Genomic DNA, 19,583 nt, shown 5'->3' with positions numbered 1-19,583 from the left:
TGAAAGCAACGATATATTTGAGTGAAATGACAACTTTAAGTGTCCGGTGGAGGTTGAATGTGACTGAGTCATTCGGGGTCTAATAAAATCCACATGGTGACGATGGCCTCTTTCAGCTTCCATACATCTGAGAGTTTCTGCTTCGTGTTACCGTGTGTGTGTGTGTGTGTGTTTCAGTATAGTCTAACTCTTCCTGGTTCGGCACTGTTGTTATCTCAGGCTTCAGTCCGACTCCTGGGTCCTTATTCCTGCAGTTTCAGCCCCAGATCCGACTGCCGACTCATCATGCCGGGAAACCACCAGCTGGTTAATCCGTTGAACCACTAGTTAGCGTTCGTTAACTAGCAGCGACTCGGCGGTTAGTTAGCCGACTGCTAGCTGTAGGAGCCCTGCCGTTAACAGGTAAGACGCTTCGTTATGTCGATCATCGTGCCGGTCACTCCTTAGTTAACCCGTTAATTTAGTTAGTCGAACCCGGACAGACTTCAGCTGCGGTTGTCTCCTTGTGTTAGTTCGTGTTTTGTTAGTTTTGCGTCAGTTTCTTTAAACTTCGGCCACATCCACTTCCCTAAGCGAGCCTACTGTTAGCCTAGCCTGTAGCCTGCTAGCAGCCCGGGGCACTTTCCAGACTCCAAACGCCAGACTCCGTTAACATATTGTGGAGTTTAAAGTGGCCTGGCTCGCCGCTGAACAGCTGCTCCTCCTGAAACGCAACTGAAGGCTTTTTACGAATCCTCAACACACACTTGTCCATTCGACTAACATTTGGCACAAAACAGTTCTTACTTTGACTATATGTAAACTTAACTGTGGTGAGACGCGTTTCCAACAGTATCAACACTTTCATACCTGCTGATTCTTCACATGAGATTCCCGCTTCGTGAAACATGACCGAATTGATCATAGATCTTAGCAATATATAAAAGTCTCTTTTACCAGGTAATCTCCACTATGAACACCACACAAACAGAAAGGAACACAAAAACGTCAGTTTTTACCATTGAGTTTGGTCTACAGCCGGCTGTAGATAGATTGTAGTGACTGTAACGGTGTCACTGGATTAAAGTGTTTAATTAAATTCAGACTTCTGCATTCTATGCTTCAGCAACAGTAAACGAGTTTTACCAGTAAAATTTAGTGAAAAGTCAACTGAAAATAAAACGCTGAACCGTTTCCTGCCATTCACTAACACACTGTGAAGTTGAACAAAGCCTGTAACTTCCGATTTGTTCTTACCGGTCATAAAGACACTTAACACGAGTCGATATTAATGAATTAATTACATGCTAACTTCAACAGAGCAGGGTGTTTTTAATACGCTGTTCCCACGTCCCCTCAATGACGCATTTCAATGACTGATTTATGAAATCGCAGTTCTGCTTTTGTGTGTGTGTGTGTGTGTGTGTGTGTGTGTGTGTGTGTGTGTGTGTGTGTGTGTGTGTAACCCAAAAGTATTTACTCATAAAAGTATATTACAAGTAATTTAGGTTATGAGTGTCTGAGGACGAGAAACAAACACAAAAATGCCAGATTCTACTATGTGGTTTGGTCTACAGTCGCCGCTACACAGAAGGGAATAGTGGAAACGTGTTTAGACTCTTTGTCATGAACAAAACTTCATTGTAAAAATGCTTGATTTAAGAAAAGGTCATAACAGTCTCAGAACTGGTTGTGTATGAAGTATTCGGCTCGACTCAGAGGGTGTATTTCTGTGTATTCTTCAGGTATGTGGGCAACCTGCTGTAACTGGTTGTGTATGGACTCGGCGGACGTCGACCAGTCAGGTGGAGGTGAGCGTCGTCATCGGTCCTACAGTAACTCAGCGTTCACCAGTCAGCCGTCTCCCCCCGCCGAACACACCTGTAAGGCCTGCGGGGGGCGTTTCGACACACCTGCCAAGAAGGTAACCGCGACCACCTGACAGGTCTGCCGGGGGTCAGGGTTCAGACTCTGCTGTTCGGAGTCCTCGTGCAGTGGTTTTAGGATCGGTGTTGATCAGGATGGAAACATGTCTGCGTGATACGGCAGCTGTTTGTGAAGTTGGACAGACACTGCAGGTCATCACTTTTAGAACGACTCCACTAGTCCAGCTGTTAATTACACTGACATAATCCAGTGTCCCAGTGTCTCTGAAGCACTGAAGCACAGAACAAACAAACCACCAGAGATTCATCCTTCCCTCAGTTCTGTCCAGTTTCCTGCCCCTGCTGCTGGGAAGTCCCCCCCCCGAGAGCATGTTTGCTGTTTGGAAAACTACAAGTGAACCGTAATCTGTCTTTCGCTCTAAGTAGCTTCCGTCCAGCCCCTCTACCATTAAGACCTGATCGATGGTCGTCCTTCCAGCGGGTTCTCCCATCTCTGCGGAGGACTTCCGAATCTCCGCTAGAGGGACCGTTGGGTTGTCGGTCACCTCCCTGCCCAGTCAGTCAGTTTGACTGGACGTCCGACTCTAGACAGAGCCCTGGTGGTTCAGGACTTCTTCCATGTCACAGTGATTGAGGCCACCGTGCTCCGGGGACCACTCAAAGCTTTAGAACTGGTTTTATGCCTTTGCCCTTATTCGGCATGTTAGTTTGGCACAGTTGGACTCCAGTCCGGTTCTAGACAGATCTCAAGGATAATTAGCGCAAACAGGAAGCACCTGACCACAGTTTGGAGCCACAGCAAAGGGTCTGAGCAGTTCCTGCCATTCTGTCCGCATTCTGCAGGGTTTATGAGGTCTTTGAGATTCTGGTCTGTCATGAGATGTGCCGTTCGAGCTGGGTGAATAAAAGGCCATTTTAATTTAGTTTTTCAGAATTTGGAGACTAAAATAAAACTGGAACGTCATATTTATAAGAATAATAAAAGACCTGCACCTCCTGCATAATAACAACAGCCATGCAGGTCATCACATACATCGTGTTTGATGGTCTGGTCAATGACATCCGACAGTTAAAGCTGAAGATATCAGGTAGCAGCTAAAGGTGGAATTTCACAGACTGGTAGAGAAAAGCTGTTGATGAAGTTGTCAATATCACATAGGGATTCTGTGTCAGCAGGTCAGTCCAGCAGGTCAGTCCAGCTGCTCTGACCTACATGCGTCAAGATGAGGGAGGATGTCTTGGTTAAAGTCTGTGTTTTATAGAGTAGGAACATGTGGGTGATACAGTACTCTACCTGTCTCACTCTCTCTACCTGTCTCACTCTCTCTACCTGTCTCACTCTCTACTCGTCTGTCTCTCTACCTGTTTCTCTACCTGTCTCACTCTCTACTCGTCTGTCTCTCTACCTGTTTCTCTACCTGTCTCACTCTCTACTCGTCTGTCTCTCTACCTGTTTCTCTACCTGTCTCACTCTCTACTCGTCTGTCTCTCTACCTGTTTCTCTACCTGTCTCACTCTCTACTCGTCTCTGTCTCTCTACCTGTCGCCTTCTCTCTACCTGTCACTGTCTCTCTACCTGTTTCCCTACCTTTCTCACTGTCTCACTCTCTCTACCTGTCTCACTCTCTACCTTTCGCTTTCTCTCTACCTGTCTTGCTGTCTCTGCTTGTCTCTATACCTGTCTCACTCTCTACTCGTCTGTCTCTCTACCCATCGCTGTCTCTCTACCTGTTTCTCTACCTGTCTCACTCTCTACTCGTCTCTGTCTCTCTACCTGTCTCTCTACCTGTCTCGCTGTCTCTGCTTGTCTCTATACCTGTCTCACTCTCTACCTATCTCGCTGTCTCTCTACCTGTCGCCGTCTCTCTACCCGTCTCTCTCTCCACCTGTCTCTCTACCTGTCTCACTCTCTACTCGTCTCTGTCTCTCTGCCTGTCTCACTCTCTACCTGTCTCTGTCTCTCTCACTCTCTACCTGTCTCTATCTCTCTGCCTGTCTCACTCTCTACCTGTCTCGCTGTCTCTCTACCTGTCTCGCTGTCTCTCTGTCTCTCTACCTGTTTCCCTACCTGTCTCGCTGTCTCTCTACCCGTCGCTGTCTCTCTACCTGTTTCTCTACTCGTCTCTGTCTCTCTACCTGTCTCTCTACCTGTCTCACTCTCTACCTGTCTCACTCTCTACTCGTCTCTGTCTCTCTACCTGTTTCTCTCCCTGTCGCCGTCTCTCTACCTGTCTCTGTCTCTCTACCTGTCTCACTCTCTACTCGTCTCTGTCTCTCTACCTGTCTCTCTCTACTCGTCTCTGTCTCTCTACCTGTTTCTCTCCCTGTCGCCGTCTCTCTCTCTCTCTACCTGTCTCTCTACCTGTCGCCGTCTCTCTACCTGTCTTACTACGTTAATGATCGTCCCCTCTCTCTACCCGTCGCCGTCTCTCTACCTCTCACTGTCTCTCCACTCGTCTCTCTCTCTACCTGTTTCTCTCCCTGTCGCCGTCTCTCTCCCTGTCGCCGTCTCTCTACCTGTCTTACTACGTTACTGATCGTCCCCTCTCTCTACCTGTCTCTCTACCTGTCTCGCTGTCTCTCTACCTGTTTCTCTCCCTGTCGCCGTCTCTCTACCTGTCGCCGTCTCTCTACCCGTCTCTCTACCCGTCTTACTACGCTAATGATGGTCCCCTCTCTCTACCTGTGTCTCTACCTGTCTCGCTGTCTCTCTACCTGTTTCTCTACCTGTCGCCGTCTCTCTACCTGTCGCCGTCTCTCTACCCGTCTTACTACGTTAATGATGGTCCCCTCTCTCTACCTGTGTCTCCACCTGTCTGTCCCCCCCAGCATGTGTGTGTGGACTGCAAGAAGAACTACTGCAGCCGCTGCTCGGCCCAGCTGGAGCCCCGCCCCCGCCTCTGTCACACCTGTCAGCGTTTCTACGGCAACCTGCTGCAGCGGGCAGAGCTCATGAAGCTCAAAGTGAAGGAGCTCAGAGACTACCTGCACCTGCACGAAGTCTCCACCCACCTGTGCCGAGAGAAGGTGAGGTCATTTAGTATATCGTACGTTGTCAGCAAACACACACGGTTAAACCCGCGTTTCCTGTTCTTCAGGAGGAGCTGGTGGAGCTGGTCCTGGGTCAGCAGTCTTCACCATCCAGTGGCTCAGCCCCTGAGACTCTGACGCCTGACTCCCCCTCTGTTACCTCTGAGCCCCCTGACTTGACTCCTCACATCGCCACCTTGACCCCCGACCCTCCAACACCCACGCCGATCCTGACCCCTGACCCTCCCGCTGCACAGCCTGAAGACCCGGACCCTCCCACAGAGTCCGCCCCCGCCCAGCCCGACGTTCAGGGAGAAGACCAGGTAAAACCAGAACAGGAGTTTATACTTAGATTGTAGCTCTGCAGTCGCGGAAAAGTCCTGGAAACCAGTTCTCTTCCAGCAGGCGTCAGAAGACCTCAGCAGTTTCAGTTTATTTTAGAGGAATGTGACTGACTCAGTGTCTTTTGTGCATCTGGTTCAGACCTGGGACCCTGAGGAGCCCCAGGTTTCTGGTCGTAAGGCCTCTCTGTCCGACCTGAGCGGTCTGGACGACATTGAGGCGCTCAGCGTCCGACAGCTGAAGGAAATCCTCGCCAGGAACTTCGTCAATTACAAAGGCTGCTGTGAGAAGTGGGAGCTGATGGAGAGAGTGAGCCGGCTGTACCAGGACCAGCAGAACCTACTGGGTAAGTCTGCTGCTCCCGGTCCGCGCATGAGGAAACAGTTTGCCGATGGTTTGAGACGATCCGCAATCCAATACGAGGCGAAAAAGGTGAATAGCGTTCACGTCCAACAGAGCGAGATTGTCCCCAACCTGAACATTTGCAAAGTTCCCAAAGGTTTTCATTAACGCGGCGTTGCGACCTGCAAGGTCTTCATCGGGCAAACATCCATGAGAACTAATACAAGCCGTCACAGACAGACGAAACATGTGAGCTCCACCTACATTGAGACCACATTGTCATTTTTTACACAAGAATGTCCCCATTGTGCAGAATAGGCATGAGAAGAAACACAGCAGTGTTAGTTCTGTGTTGGCAGGTTGTGTCTGTTTAAACAGCCTGTTCTTTGTTTTCCTGGATGTTTGCCTTTTAGCAGGTCGACGACAGTGGATCAGTAGAAGCTTTGGAGCTTGAAGATGTCAGTGTGTGGACTGTAGAGGATTCCAATTTACATTTAAATCAAACTAAAGAAATGTCGTCATGACGATAGAGAGCCAATGTCCGCCGGAGACGATCGGTGTCTTTACTCTCCGGGTCTACTTTCTCTGTCGGAGCAGCTCGCGTCTCCGGAGCCAGAAATTCAAGTCGAGTCTGTGAACGTCCGTATTTAATGTTAATTAACATGAAGAGGCCGTTACTGACTCTGGCTTTATGTACAAATAGACAAACTGTTTTGTGTTTTTTGTTTCTGAATGCTTCGTTTTTTCCTCTGCTAATATTCACTATTCAGAAAATACAGGTCCAAAGTAAAGATGATTGAAACCAGTTAAGTGCAGATGCAAAGTATCTGCAACCACGTCCTTTAGAAATGATCCGCAAACATGTTTTCAGTCTGCTGTGAGACACGAACAATGTCTGTAAGGAACAACGCCTTGGACGTCACAAAACCCCGAACAATACAGAAACATGTCTGAGAGCAGACTGAAGTCAGACAGCCAGTCATGGCTCAGATTTCAGAGGACATCTGAACCATGACTGAAGGGAAACGGAGACACGTCCAGTGGAGGAAGGGGTCTTCAGTTGTCAGTTAAAAGCTAAAATCCAAACAACTTGTTTTCTGTCTTTCAGCTGCCAACACTGTGAACGCTACGGGTGAGTTTTCTGTTTTCTCTCAACCATCCAAAGTTAACACGTCTTACTGACGGCGGAGGGTCCTCCTCAGATCAACATATTATAGGAGCAGTAAACTGTAACACAACAGTTCCGATTCACTTGTGATTGAATGTGTCATAGAGCTGAAATGATTAGTTGATTAATCGACTGCTTGATCGAAAGAAAATTCATCTGCAACTAGTTTGATAATCGATTCATCATTTAAGCAAAATGCCAAAACTTTGGCTTCTCAAATGTGACTGTTTGCTGGTTTTCCATCAGTGTAAAGCGAATATCTTTGTGTTTTGGACTGTTGGACATTTGAAGACAACACCGTTCACTCTGAGAAGCTGAGATGGATTTATAGACCAAACGATTAATCAATTAATCAAGAAACTAACTGGCAGATAGTTGCAGCTATCAGGCTATTTATGAGCATAATATTGTCCCTCCCGGTGCTCTGTACAGCTGTTGTTTGTTTATATTTCTGTGTTCCTGTGAGTATTTTATTGATAACGTGTAACTTGTGAAGACGATATTGTCCCTCACAGTCCTCCGTGTGTCTCCCTCTAGAGTCCGGCGGCGGTGCTACAGGTGTGGAGGAGAACCTCTGTAAGATCTGCATGGACTCTCCCATCGACTGCGTCCTGCTGGAGTGTGGTCACATGATCACCTGCACCAAGTGCGGCAAGAGGATGAGCGAGTGTCCCATCTGCCGCCAGTATGTCGTCCGAGCCGTCCACGTCTTCAGGTCCTGAACGCACCATCCCTGACCTGAACCCAGGTAAACCAGACCCGATAGAATTTGCCAAACCGGTCCGATCCCAGTTCGACCAAAGCAGCTTTAGTTAAATTCACATTTTCATCGATGATTTTTGCACTGCCTCCAATCCAAGTTTAACCAGTCGCAACCTGGGTCCATTCTATCACACGGCTTGTTTTTAAAGTTTCATTTAAATGTAGTTTCAGTGTTGTTTTAATTGTTGTCAACAAATGTTTTTCATCAGTTTTAGTTGAGAAGCGAACACTGCTTCCGATCCCAGTTTATCCAGCTTTGAAAGGCTACTCTTTAGGTAGTTTCAGTCTCGTGTTTGTGTTTTGTTTTGTCACAGTTTTCACTGATCAGATTAACGCAGCTTCAAACCTGCTTTAAACCAGTTTAAATTGATTCCTCATTAACCAGTAAAACACTGTCCATTTTTACAAACTTGTCCAAACTCACAGAGCTCAATTTTAAATTTTAGTGCTGATGCCAGAGTTCCCAGTGACAGATGATTAAAATTTCTCACCACACTTGAATTGGTTTTAAAGCGAGAATCTGCTCTGACTTCACCAGCTGTCTTCCTGTCCGTCTTCTCTCTGTAGGACCACCTCTCTTCAAGCATTAAATTGCGAACAAATCTTCCCGAAGGGACCCGCTACAGAAACACAGTGCTTTTATTTTGTTAACTCTAATTTTTTCTAGTGTAAATAAAATGTGCGGTGTTGAAGAACATAAGAAGTGACCTTATCTGACCTTCAGACAGCAGAGCCGCTGTTTTTTGGACACGGACACTGAATGTACAGACTGACTCTACAGTTTCACAGGTGGTGGATCGCATCTCCGGTTTGAACCAGGAATCCTCTGTGCCTTCACCAGCTCCTCACCACCTCCCTCTGTCCTGAAAACCCTCGGTCTGGAAAAGCATCACGATCCTGCAGTGAAACCTGAAAGTTTCGAAAAGTTTCGGGACACTGAAGGGGGTGGAAATCTACCAAAGAGAAATGTGGCTTTACCTCGACGGGGGAGGAGGGTCCACTCAGACCTGCACGGTATCAGAAAGTCAACAAATGGCCTCTAACAGACCATTACAAAGATGTTTTATTTTGTTTACAGTCTGCACTGAGCGTATACTGTAAAAATAACTAAGTGAAGTGAAGTAAAACATCAGATAGAAAAAAAAAATCTGCATCTGTAAGGGTGAAGGTAAAGTCAAATATCATAAAATCAACACCTGGTGGTGGTGAGAGGACTCAAAAGCAAATAGAAAGAATTCAGTTCAAAAAAGCGTAAACAACATCGGGCTTAGCAGCAGACTCTTCACTCAGTTTTTTCATTTTTTCGTGAAGCTTGAATTTCCTCGTGTCGAAGCCGAGATCACTTGCTTTATCTGCATCCTCACAACAGGTGATAACCGCACTGTTGTGGTCCTGTTTGATGTCAGGACTGACAGCAGCAGGAGACCTGAGACTTTCCTCTAGTTTCCTCTGCTTTCAGATATCAGCCTTATCTTACTTTTCTGACTTACTCATTGATTTCCGTGTGATAAAATCCGATGTGGTAACTAAAGCTGCGTCAGACCAGCAGCCAACCAGAGCGGATGTGTTCACTCAACCAAAAAACATTACCATGTTCATTGAACTGCCTTTAGATCAGATCAGATCAGATTATCAGCAGGGTAATGTCCTCACACTGAGCCCCGCCCCCCGGCCTCAGGTGACTGCTCGGTTACACCTTTACCTTCGGACGTGCAGGTGAGCGTCTTGTAGCAGAAAGGTGAACATGTTCACAGTTTAACATTTGGTAGATCTGATGCTGCTGTTTCCCTTCAGATCCTCCATGTCACAAACTGAAAAACCCTAACGAAGCTGCATTAAAACGGAGCTGACCTGAAATAATGAAATTTAAAGCTCAGAACCATCGTTTATATTTTCCCCGGGGATTTGACAGGTATAGGGAATTTGGGGAATTTTTATATTCTGTGATTTAAAAACATGATATTTTTTTAGAGTGATTACAGTGTTTTTACTCACATTTGTGACCATTTTAGGGCAATAAAGGTACATCATTGAATAAAGGATACATATAAAGTAAAACATTAATTCTATTTTTAAAGGTCAGTAATTTCCATATGATTCCCTTGGAAGTTGCCCGGATATAACGATGTAATCAGGCACAAATTGTAAAGACAACTGTGACAAAGTTCTGAGAGAGTTATTCAGCGTTTATGTGGTTGTATTGAGTTTAATAGCACTTGTAAAGCTGCAGAAAATGTAATGGAACAGCTTAATTCCTGAAACTTAAGTGGACCTGTCGCTGTACTGGTCCTCCATGTTCTCATCTGACTCTGGAAAAGACAGAGAACAAGAAAATTTACTCTAATGTTGGACTGTGCCTGTAGATTTATATCAGATTTAATAGAAACTACAGAGGCCCGATGACGCTTCCCTGAGGGACTCCATGTGTTATTAAAGACAGGGAACATGATCTACTCATGTTTACCAGCAGACTTTTCTCTGTTGTTGAAAGGACACATCAGCAGCAAAACTCTTTGGTTTGAAGTTGCCTTCGTGTCTTATTATAACTGATTGCACTAATCTGTGGATGCTGAAATTTTTTTGAACTTCCTCTATAAATTTGTTTTTGAACTTATTTAGAGATGACGTAGGACAGATATGTTGTCCCTTTTTGTTTTTCTTGACGTTTTTGTTCCTCTGAGATCAGTGATTTTGACTTTTGCTGTGGATATTTTGATTTTTTTTTTTTTTTGTGTGTGTGTGAAAAGATTACAAACCTGTTTTTGCTAGAACTTGTTGCAAGAATTAATTAATTAATTACAACGCACTTTGATTTCTCTGCTACAATATGTGAATAACGTCATTATCGCAACACTGTGAGAGTTTTATATGACCAAACTCATATTGGACAGAAACTCATGTTGCTGGGTTCTTCTCCAGGCGGTTGTTAGCATCGTTAGCTATGCCCACTGAGACCAACACAACTGGAAGCTAACATGCAAGCGCTCATCTGTTTGTTTCAGGCTTGTGAAAATACAGCAGTGTTAAATTACAGCCCTCGTCACAGGGTTTCGATGTCTACGAGTTGTGGTTTCAACCACCAAACTTCTAAATCAATGATTATGTCATTTGAACAACTGAGGATGAAAGAGGTGAAATGATACAACATTTTGCATAAAAGGATAGGCCATTTAAAAAAAAAAAAAAGTGCAGGAGGTTTCAGTTTTTTCTTTCAATCCCTCATATATAACTTGCGACCCACTGGAGGGGTCTCGACCCCCAGGTTGGGAACCACTGCTTTTAATGAGAGACGCTAGCACTGCTCAGCTGAGAGCTGCTTTAACTCCTCTGTTACATCACAGTTCAGATACTTTGGGATGTTCTTCAAACGTCACTGGGATCTGTTAGGAAATGAAATATTTTAAACAAAAAGCTTTAGTTTTCTGAGTGAACATTGCTGAATAATTTTTTAATAAAATTCATCTTCCCTCAATTGTGTATCTGATGTTTCCTGAAGTTACTTTGACATGTCATTACTTTCCTACGTCATGTGACCTCGGCACTTGTACATAAACGTGACAACAGTAGCAGATTCCTAGAACGTGTAGGCGTGAACCTTCGTTAGTCAGGCGTTTCCTTTTCCTTTTCATTGGTGCAGTTTGACCAAACAGGAGGGATAAGATGGAGTAAACCAGTAGTAAATCTGTCAGTACATGAAGACAGCCAAACATTTCATAACATCAAACGGTGCAGTTTGTTTTGAAGATGTGGGAGGCTACCTTTAGATAATGCAACATCGACTGTGGAGGCGTATGTGAGGTGTGTGTGTAGACATTGGTGTATGAATGAGGGAGGAGTGATTAGTTGCTACATAGACGGAAAAAAACAGCACAAGGAAACAAAAATAATCTCGTAAAAAATTAAAAAAAAATCACAATAATAATAATGATTGGAGGTGGAGACGAGCTTCAATCCCAACGAGAACTTCCTTAAATCGACACTCCATCCACTGAACACAGTGTGACTACACTACGGTCAAAAGTTTTCGGACACCCCCACTTTTTCAGTTGTCATTGAAATTTCAGCTCAGGTCCAGTGAAAAAACTTAAATGGTACAAAGGTCATCACCAGTACTGACAGGAACTGGGAAAAGAGATCACATTTCTCCTGTGTTTGCTTCTCTGCATTGGCTCCCTGTAAAATCCAGAATAGAATTAAAGTCCTCCTCCTCCCCTACAAAGCCCTCAATGGTCAGGCACCATCATATCTTAAAGACCTCATAGTACCTATTATCCCACTAGAACACTGCTCCCAGAACGCAGGCTTGCTTGTGGTTCCTAGAGTCTCCACAAGTAGACTGGGAGGCAGAGCCTTCAGTTTCCAGGCTCCTCTACCGTGGAACCTTCTTCCAGTTTGGGTCCAGGAGGCAACACCCTCTCCACGGTTAAGAGTGGGCTTAGAGTATTTATGTATATGTATATACGTGTGTGTGTGTGTGTGTGTGTGTGTGTGTGTGTGTATATATATATATATATATATATATAATGTAAATGTATGTGTGTGTATATATGTATATATATATGTATATATATATATATGTATGTGTATATTTATATATATATATGTATGTATTCCCCACCAGACCTATATCCTGCTATTAGTATTTTTATTCTTTTGTTTTCTTTGGTACTACATTCATGCGTGTCGGTGATCCACAGCAACATATTCAGCTGTGCTGTGGCTCCGTGGCCCGTAGATGGGGCTGTTTCCTCACATTTCTCTGTAGAGCAGACCAGAATAGACTGGTGGTTTAGTCTGTGATTCAGACTGTTGACAGCCTGTTTGACGTCTTCAGACTTGAAGTTCATATTTTCATCTTTCAGCGAACTGTGAAAACACGGCCGAGCTCTCAGAGGCGAAAAGCGAGTAACTGAAAATAGCTCTGAAGTACAACAGCAGAGTAGATGTACTTGGTTACTTCGCACCATTGGAGGCAGAGAGCGGCAGGGAGGTTTCCTGTGTGAAACCCGGACATTATGAGGACGAATAAAACCCAGTGGGCCAGAAAAACTCAAGCAAACATTTCTCCTTCAATGTGTTGATTTCAACTGAGGACTTTATTTTTTTCTGTCCGATATGCTCGACGGAGAAGACAATAACTAACAGTACTCACGGGCGGTACGTGTCTTCGGAGACTGAAACTCAGTGTTGGTGTTAGAGACTGTTCGGGTCCAAATGTTGGATGTGAACGATCTTTAATTCTGGCAGTTTTTTTCTTTTAAATGTCTCTGTTTTCCTCTCCTGTTCTCAGTAAATCGCACAAACCCTGAACACTGTTTTCCAGGCTTTTGAAAAACATCTTTCTCTTCGGGCTTTGAGATTTTAACTTCACCCGCCGCGTTCTTCCGCCTCCTCTTCCTCTTCCTCTCCGAACCACTTCATTGTCCATGTCTCTGTGTGACTTCCGCTCCCTGGCGGCCTGGAGAGAAACGACAGAGAGTGAATCAGAACCATCACCTCAGGGATGAAAACCGTCAGAACTGTTGTTTAAAAGTCGTTTAAAAAAAACATTAGAGGAAAAAATAAATACGAAGGTAACTGAGGATACTCAGCTCCTACAAAAGTAGCTTTAGCTCACATCACATGCCCATTTATTTATTTATTTGTTATATTCTTATTATCATTCATTTTTTAGTGGACTTTAGTCTTTTTTTGTTGCTTTTCTAAACCTTTTTTCAGTTTTTCTATTTCTGAACATGTCGTAATTACAAGAGGACTGTGTCTAATAAAAGACGAGTTTTATTTTTCAATCTTATTTTTGTGTAATGCCAAAACGTTACAATAAATAAAGACTGGGATGACAAAAGACTCCCACTACCACACTGTTTGGACCGTTTGGGTTGCCAAAATAAGGATGTCGATTGGTTGGTTGGCAGGCAGCGGGCGGGACTTCGGCCGTCCATTGGTTGGTTTGGGGGCTGCGAGCGGTGCCTCAGCTGCCTATTGGTCTGTCGGCGGGACAGTGGGCGGGGCCCAGTTTGAACCGGAGTCCCGCCGCAGAGAAAAGTGTCAGGTTTCTTCAGCGACAGTTAGCATGAAGCTAAGCTAGTCCTCCATCATTATCACCAGCGGAGTTTAATGAACTGACCCGCCCCTGGTTCACATCAGCGGGCTTTTATGGACCGACACCGCGGTGTTTAGGCGGTTATCCTACCCGGTGTTTGGGCTCGGTTTGTAGCCGTGCCGTCTTATCTCTCTGGGTAACTTTATTAGAGGTGAAGTCAGGCGGGTGTCATGGCAGAAGGAGCAGACTGCGGTTCCGTCAACGCTGCGAAGAGGAAACAACCAGCGGGGAGGAAGAGCCGGCAGAGTCAGCAGAAGAAGACCTCCGGCAGCCGGGTACGGTCGCTGTTAGCTCCGCTGGGGTTTCAGGGAGTTTCACTGAAGACATGCGGGGACAACATAAAGTACCCAAACCCAGCATTTAAACTCAAACGTCGATCAAAACCGAGTGAATCGCTGCGACGTTACGGTGCTTTAGCCAAGTTTTCACAGCAACAAGCTAATGTTTAGACACAAAGACAAGCGGCGGGCCACCGGTGAAACAACGAGCCAACGACTGGAAATAAAAGTCGATTTAAATGACACGTGTTAGACCAGAGGGCCCCGTGTTTTACGGTGAAAGATAAACTCCAGACCCTGGAGGAGAAAAGATCCAACGTAACCAAACGAGAGACGGGTTGGGAAGTCTCATCATCACGAGAGGTGCCATTTTTTACCCTGGTGTGATTCAGGAGAGGTTTTCTTCCGCGGGACGGACGCAGGATGTGTAAAAGTTAAAACCAGCACCAGTTCTCCCTGGTGCACCACAGGTTTCAGGTTCTGGGCAGGTAGGTTGTCCCAGCGTCTTGGAGAACCTGCCACGGTTCCTCTGTGGATTCAGTCTGTCTCAGTGTCTCCTGTCCCTTCATGTGGTCCCAGACTGACTCCGTGATGCTGAGATCAGGGCTCTGCGGGGTCCAGACCCTCTGCTGCAGGACTCCTTGTTCTCCTGGTCTCTGAACGCAGTCCTCTATGTCTCTGTCTGTTTGTTTGGACTCGCTGTCCTGCTGCAGGACGAATCTGGGACGATCGGGCGTCTGATGATGGAGAAGAATGTGAAGTGTCTAAAGGCAAAAGGGGGGTCACGGCAAATACTGATCTGATCTTCACTGCACTTTGGATGAAGTTCACTGAGAGTTAAAAACTGTTGATGAATTTGGTCCTGAAACTTTTACACAGGACTGTAGCATTGACTTTAAAAAAAAACAAAACCCTGGCGGACCCGAAGCCGATGCGAGGTTCTGTGACGGGCATCAAGAAAATATCTTTTGTGTTTTCGTAAATTATTATAAACGATAATGGGACATATTTCTAAAAATATATTTTCTTTCAACAGTATCGTTGAACAGAAGTCAGGGACAGACCGAGGATGTTTTTCATGTAAATGTCGTGAGAAGCTGCTGCACCTGTTGCGTTTCGATCGTCTTCTAAGATTCACAATATTTTTTTCAATGAGATTTTCTCACCGAAACAATTCAGTCATGCAGTGTTATTTTGAAATTTAGCCGGTAGAACAACAGTAATACCGTTACACCGAGTTGTGGTTTTCGACCTTACAGCAGTTTGGATCACACCCTGACCGCAGCAGGGTCCAGACTGACAGGGAAAAACAGCAAAGCCTCACATTTGAGAATTTGAGCTGGAAAACGACTAAAGCATTTCATTGATTATCAAAGCAGTAGGCGATTCATGTTCCATCAATCATCTAATAACAGTTGCACCTCTAGTAGGGAGTGTAGGGCACAAGTGTATGAAATGAAGGAATTAGAGTTTAATATGGTCCAGGTCTCAAGGACCCAAGGTGTTTAAGGGTTAAATGAGCCAAGTTTTTTTTTTTTTTTTTTTGATATTTAAACCCAGTTGAATCGAGTTTGCTAATAATTTAAATAAACCTGTCAAGTTTTGTTCTGTTAGTTCTGCAGAGTGAGACGCTGTTTGTCGAAAATTGTAAGATTTTTGAATGGAGTTTGGTGTGTTTCGTTTCAGGTGAGTCTGGAGAAAGTTCTTGGTATCAGCACAGCCAGCAGCAGCGGTTTGACCTCTGACCCCAACTCTGGGCTCATCGCCTATCCTGCAGGGTAAGCCCCGCCTCCTCCGACTCACCTGTTTATTGGGTGACGCCCTCAAATAACACAATGACAGTCTGGTGGTCAGAGGCATCGCTGGGTGGAATGACCAAGTCAGAGGGTTTATCATGAAACCATAGAAGAAGAAAGTAATCAGAAACTTTTGTTTTTTTAACCCGACACGGATGATGTTTTCCCAGCATGCCTTTCTGGAGAGTTTTTCATGAAGTGGAACCCTGCTGACATCCTGCTGTGGTTTTATTCTGTGTTGCAGGTGTGTCATCGTGCTGCTTCACCCGAAGAAGAACAAACAGAGCCACATCGTCAACGCGTCGAGGTAGATCTGTCTTTCACCTTTGCCTGCTCACGGAAGGTTTTAGGAGGCTTTCAGCTGCCGTCTGTGAGCACACCACATCCAGACGGAGTAAATTTACTGCTTCATTTCTCTCGCTCTGTTGTCAGACGCTTCTCCGAACCTCATCAACGCATTAAGTCTGACGTTGTGATGTTTATATTACAGTAACATCAATCCATCCGTTTTTTTCTTCCGGTTGCTTTCCATGATAAGATGGCAGGTTATTGTTGTTCTGGTGATTTCACAGTAAGTGTTAATGAAGTGTAATGTTAAACCTGTAAACTACGGATGCGTGTTACGCTCTTGTCAGTCGTCTCTCTGAATGGGTCATCGCTCGTTAACGCTCCCTCCTCCTCAGCCAACCGCTTCAGTGAGCTGGTGTTTCTCTAATGACTTTGATAAAAGATAAATGTTATGAAGCCACTGTAACAGCTACACTTCAGTCATACCGAGAACGACCTGCTTCTCATTCTAATCTTTACACTCAGAAGTGGAGTTTTATTAGACGGTGACGGTTGTGTGGTTGTCTACTGATGGAAATAATGACAAACTGCTGTTAATTACAGCTGAAGTTACCACGTATCATGGATCCTCAACGGATCCCGTTGAAGCTCCCGGTCTGACATTTGGATTTTACAGTAGGACAAACCTACAGAAGAAGCTGTCTCACACGTGCCGGAGCTGGGAAGGTGTTTTACCATGTTGTCTTTGTGTTTCAGAAAACCCTTCAGTGCTCTGGCCTTTTCTCACGATGGAAAATACCTGGTCACTGGTGAGGTAAGAGCTGAGACTCACACACCTGCGTCTGTTGCTGTGTCTGGGTATATCTAGGCTTAAACCAGGCTTATTTTACTAAGTCAGGTTTATTTTCGGGAAATCTTTTGTCATAAAGAAGGTCTAAATAAGTCTGACGATAGTTCCCGTGGAAACCGATCCCCCAGACTCACCTGGTCCTGGTCAGGTTTGTTTTCATGCTAAGCCGGTACAGTTCCTCCCAAAAGTTCTGTAGGTACTTGAACTGAATTTTTACCACATGGAGGCTGTTACCCTCCTACCCTCCCTCCTTCCACCAAGTAATATAATCCCAATACAGAACTTACATAACTGTGAAATGCATTTGTTCCTTGCTATAAACTAAATCCACTCCATTTTCATTGGTTGCATTATTGAAAATAATATGTTACGTTGGAAATGAAAAGCGACGCGTCCGTTCTATTAGATACGGAGCAGAGAAGAGTGGATGTGCATCAGTTTTGTCAGGGTCGACTTACTTCAGAGAAAACTGATTTTTCTCTCGTGAAGTGGAAGGAGACCGACACTTTCAGCCTCGTCTGTGTGATGCAGAGAAAATTCACACACAGGATGTGAACCCACGATGATGTGATAACTAGCAAAGTGTTGAGCTCACCGCTGCCATTGCTGAGAAACAGCTGCTCTGTTGTTCTTCTCTGACTGCTTCATCTATATGTGTGTGTGTGTGTGTGTGTGTGTGTGTGTGTGTGTGTGTGTGTGTGTGTGTGTGTGTGTGCGTGTGCGTGTGCGTGCGTGTGTGTTTCAGAGCGGTCATGTGCCCTGTGTGCGGGTGTGGGAAGTGGGAGGAGGTCAAGTGGCTGAGGTTCAGTCTCATAAATACGGCGTTTCCTGTGTGGCGTTCTCCACCAACAGCTGCTACATCGTCTCTGTGGGATACCAACACGACATGACTGTTAGTGTGTGGGACTGGAGGGTGAGGACGTACACAAAACACACACACACACACACACACACACACACACACCAGAGGTTTCATCAACTACCCGACTGGTTGAGTAGTCGATGGCCCGTCGGCACTGTGGGCGGTGGACGATGGGATTTTAGCAGACATCGGATTTGCAGCTGTCAAACTTCAGCACCTGTTCATATTATCAGCTGCATCCATGCAGGTGTGACCCAGTAACAAGTCTCTCTGTGTACTATTACTGCATTTATCAGAAGTTACCTGCTCATTGTCACAGCAGGAGACCAACTGCTCTGTTCATCTGACACTCCCTGCGTGTGTTTCACAATAAAAGCGTTGAAAGACCGTTATTTGACAGTGCTACGGAGTTTAACCAAATGAACGCAGGACTTGACACTTGGTAAAGTTTGAATTAATGACCGATCCATAATCCAGTTTCTCAGATTTTCTGTTTTCTTCTGTTTGGTTTTGTTTAGTCGTTTTTAATCGCAGCAAACTCAATATCTTCGGGTTTTGTCGGTTGAACAAAACAAGACATTCGAAGACACCTGGGATCTGAGGGAAAAAACTGGCAGATTAATCGATAGTGAAAATGAACCTTTGTTGGGGTCCTAATGTAGATATTTATCTGTACTTCTTGGTGCCAAGAGGGGATGTAATTGATCAGTGCGGTGTCTATGACTGAGCCAAATGAATCAGAGCGGGTCAGAAAACAGGGATTGCTGATTGATACTCAAATTAAGTTTGACCAAGACCTGTCATCTGAGATTTGTGATATGAGTTTCTATCTTGAACGCATTACTAAATGCTTTAGGAAGCGTCTTAGTAAATATCATAAAACACTGGTACGGAGGCATCGATGTAACAGTTACGACATTGAAATGATTTTTGTCTTCCTGTCTTTGTGTCCGCGAGCAGAAAGGTTCGATCGTCGCCTCCAACAAAGTCTCCAGCAGAGTTTTCGCCGTCTCTTTCTCTCAGGACAACAGCTACTTCGTCACCGCGGGAAACAGACACGTCAAGTTCTGGTACCTGGACGCATCCAAAGAACGACGGGTACCATCCAGGCCTCTCATCAGCCAATCACAGCTCAGCCCTTGCTAGTTTAAAGTCTTCTCGGCCAATCGCAGCTCGTTTTGGCCTAGTCTGAAGTAACAGCTTTACCTTTTTCTTTTCTTTTGTGTTTTTTCCTTTTCGCCCCTTACCCAGGTGAACAGTACGGTGCCTCTGATTGGGCGGTCGGGGTTGCTAGGTGACCATAAGAATAGCGTGTTCAGTGGGGTGGCGTGCGGGCGTGGCCTCATGGCATCTAGCACCTACTGCATCACCAGCTCCGGTCTGCTGTGTCTGCTCAACAGCAGCCGACAGCTGGAGGCCTGGGTCAACCTCAAGGTGAGTGGGAAAACGAAAAAAAAAAACCAAACACCTGTACAATGAAAATGCAGCTGTACCTTTGTTAAATTTAAAAAAAAACAAAACAAAACAAAAAACAAGTATGAATTTTTACAAAAAAATACATTTTTTAAAATGCACCTGAATGGTAAAAAACAGTGTGTGATGAAAAACACAGCATGTTAAAAACAGCACGTACGTTCAGTACAGGACCATCCAAGGTATTACTGCTCATGGTAATTTAACATAACTTGATCTTAAATCGACAAATCAACGGATGCCGCCGCTGCCGACAGACGTCCTCGGCGAGTTGTCTGGCGGTCAGTGAGGACTTCATCTTCTGTGGTTGCGCTGACGGTCTAATCAGAGTCTTCAGTCCGACCAACCTGCAGTACATCACCACCCTGCATCGACCGCACCGACTGGGAGTCGACCTCACTAAGAGCGCACAGCACGGGTACGA

General features: G+C 45.2%; 2 protein-coding genes and 1 long non-coding RNA gene across 6 annotated transcripts in view; 2 read left to right on the top strand and 1 right to left on the bottom strand.

Annotated features, from left to right (window-relative positions):
- Positions 1–133: 133 nt before the first annotated feature.
- Positions 134–10,971, top strand: rffl (ring finger and FYVE-like domain containing E3 ubiquitin protein ligase). Of its 3 annotated transcripts, none has more exons than XM_040130190.1 (8): positions 134–402; positions 1,725–1,903; positions 4,695–4,892; positions 4,964–5,218; positions 5,379–5,583; positions 6,688–6,711; positions 7,285–7,495; positions 8,299–10,971. In XM_040130190.1, exons 2-7 carry the CDS (start codon positions 1,727–1,729, stop codon positions 7,467–7,469), a joined length of 1,044 nt encoding a protein of 347 aa, XP_039986124.1. In that variant the 5' UTR covers positions 134–402; positions 1,725–1,726; the 3' UTR covers positions 7,470–7,495; positions 8,299–10,971. The 3 variants fall into 3 exon arrangements, with proteins under 3 accessions (XP_039986124.1, XP_039986122.1, XP_039986123.1); XM_040130188.1 differs by having other exon boundaries at positions 8,077–10,971; XM_040130189.1 differs by lacking the exon at positions 134–402 and adding an exon at positions 488–939 and having other exon boundaries at positions 8,077–10,971.
- A 1,229-nt stretch (positions 10,972–12,200) lies between these two features.
- LOC120791847 lies at positions 12,201–14,356 on the bottom strand. The gene is made up of 3 exons (XR_005707747.1): positions 14,268–14,356; positions 13,703–13,929; positions 12,201–12,967 (listed from the first exon to the last, which is right to left on the bottom strand). It is a non-coding gene; the product is annotated as an uncharacterized LOC120791847 (long non-coding RNA).
- The window catches only part of wdr62 (WD repeat domain 62), a 26,567-nt gene continuing 20,751 nt past the window's right edge, over positions 13,768–19,583 (top strand). For both annotated transcript variants that reach the window (XM_040130612.1, XM_040130611.1), the window contains exons 1-8: positions 13,768–13,887; positions 15,577–15,668; positions 15,931–15,993; positions 16,731–16,788; positions 17,570–17,737; positions 18,647–18,784; positions 18,938–19,120; positions 19,417–19,577. In XM_040130612.1, the coding sequence (XP_039986546.1) occupies positions 13,783–13,887; positions 15,577–15,668; positions 15,931–15,993; positions 16,731–16,788; positions 17,570–17,737; positions 18,647–18,784; positions 18,938–19,120; positions 19,417–19,577 (968 nt within the window). In that variant the 5' untranslated portion in view covers positions 13,768–13,782. The remainder of the gene's footprint in view (positions 13,888–15,576; positions 15,669–15,930; positions 15,994–16,730; positions 16,789–17,569; positions 17,738–18,646; positions 18,785–18,937; positions 19,121–19,416; positions 19,578–19,583) is intronic.

This window comes from Xiphias gladius, chromosome 7, assembly GCF_016859285.1.
Source record: "Xiphias gladius isolate SHS-SW01 ecotype Sanya breed wild chromosome 7, ASM1685928v1, whole genome shotgun sequence".
NCBI classification, from domain to species: domain Eukaryota; kingdom Metazoa; phylum Chordata; class Actinopteri; order Istiophoriformes; family Xiphiidae; genus Xiphias; species Xiphias gladius.
Note: the sequence above shows the minus strand (reverse complement) of the source record. Positions and strands in the feature narration are given on the sequence as shown.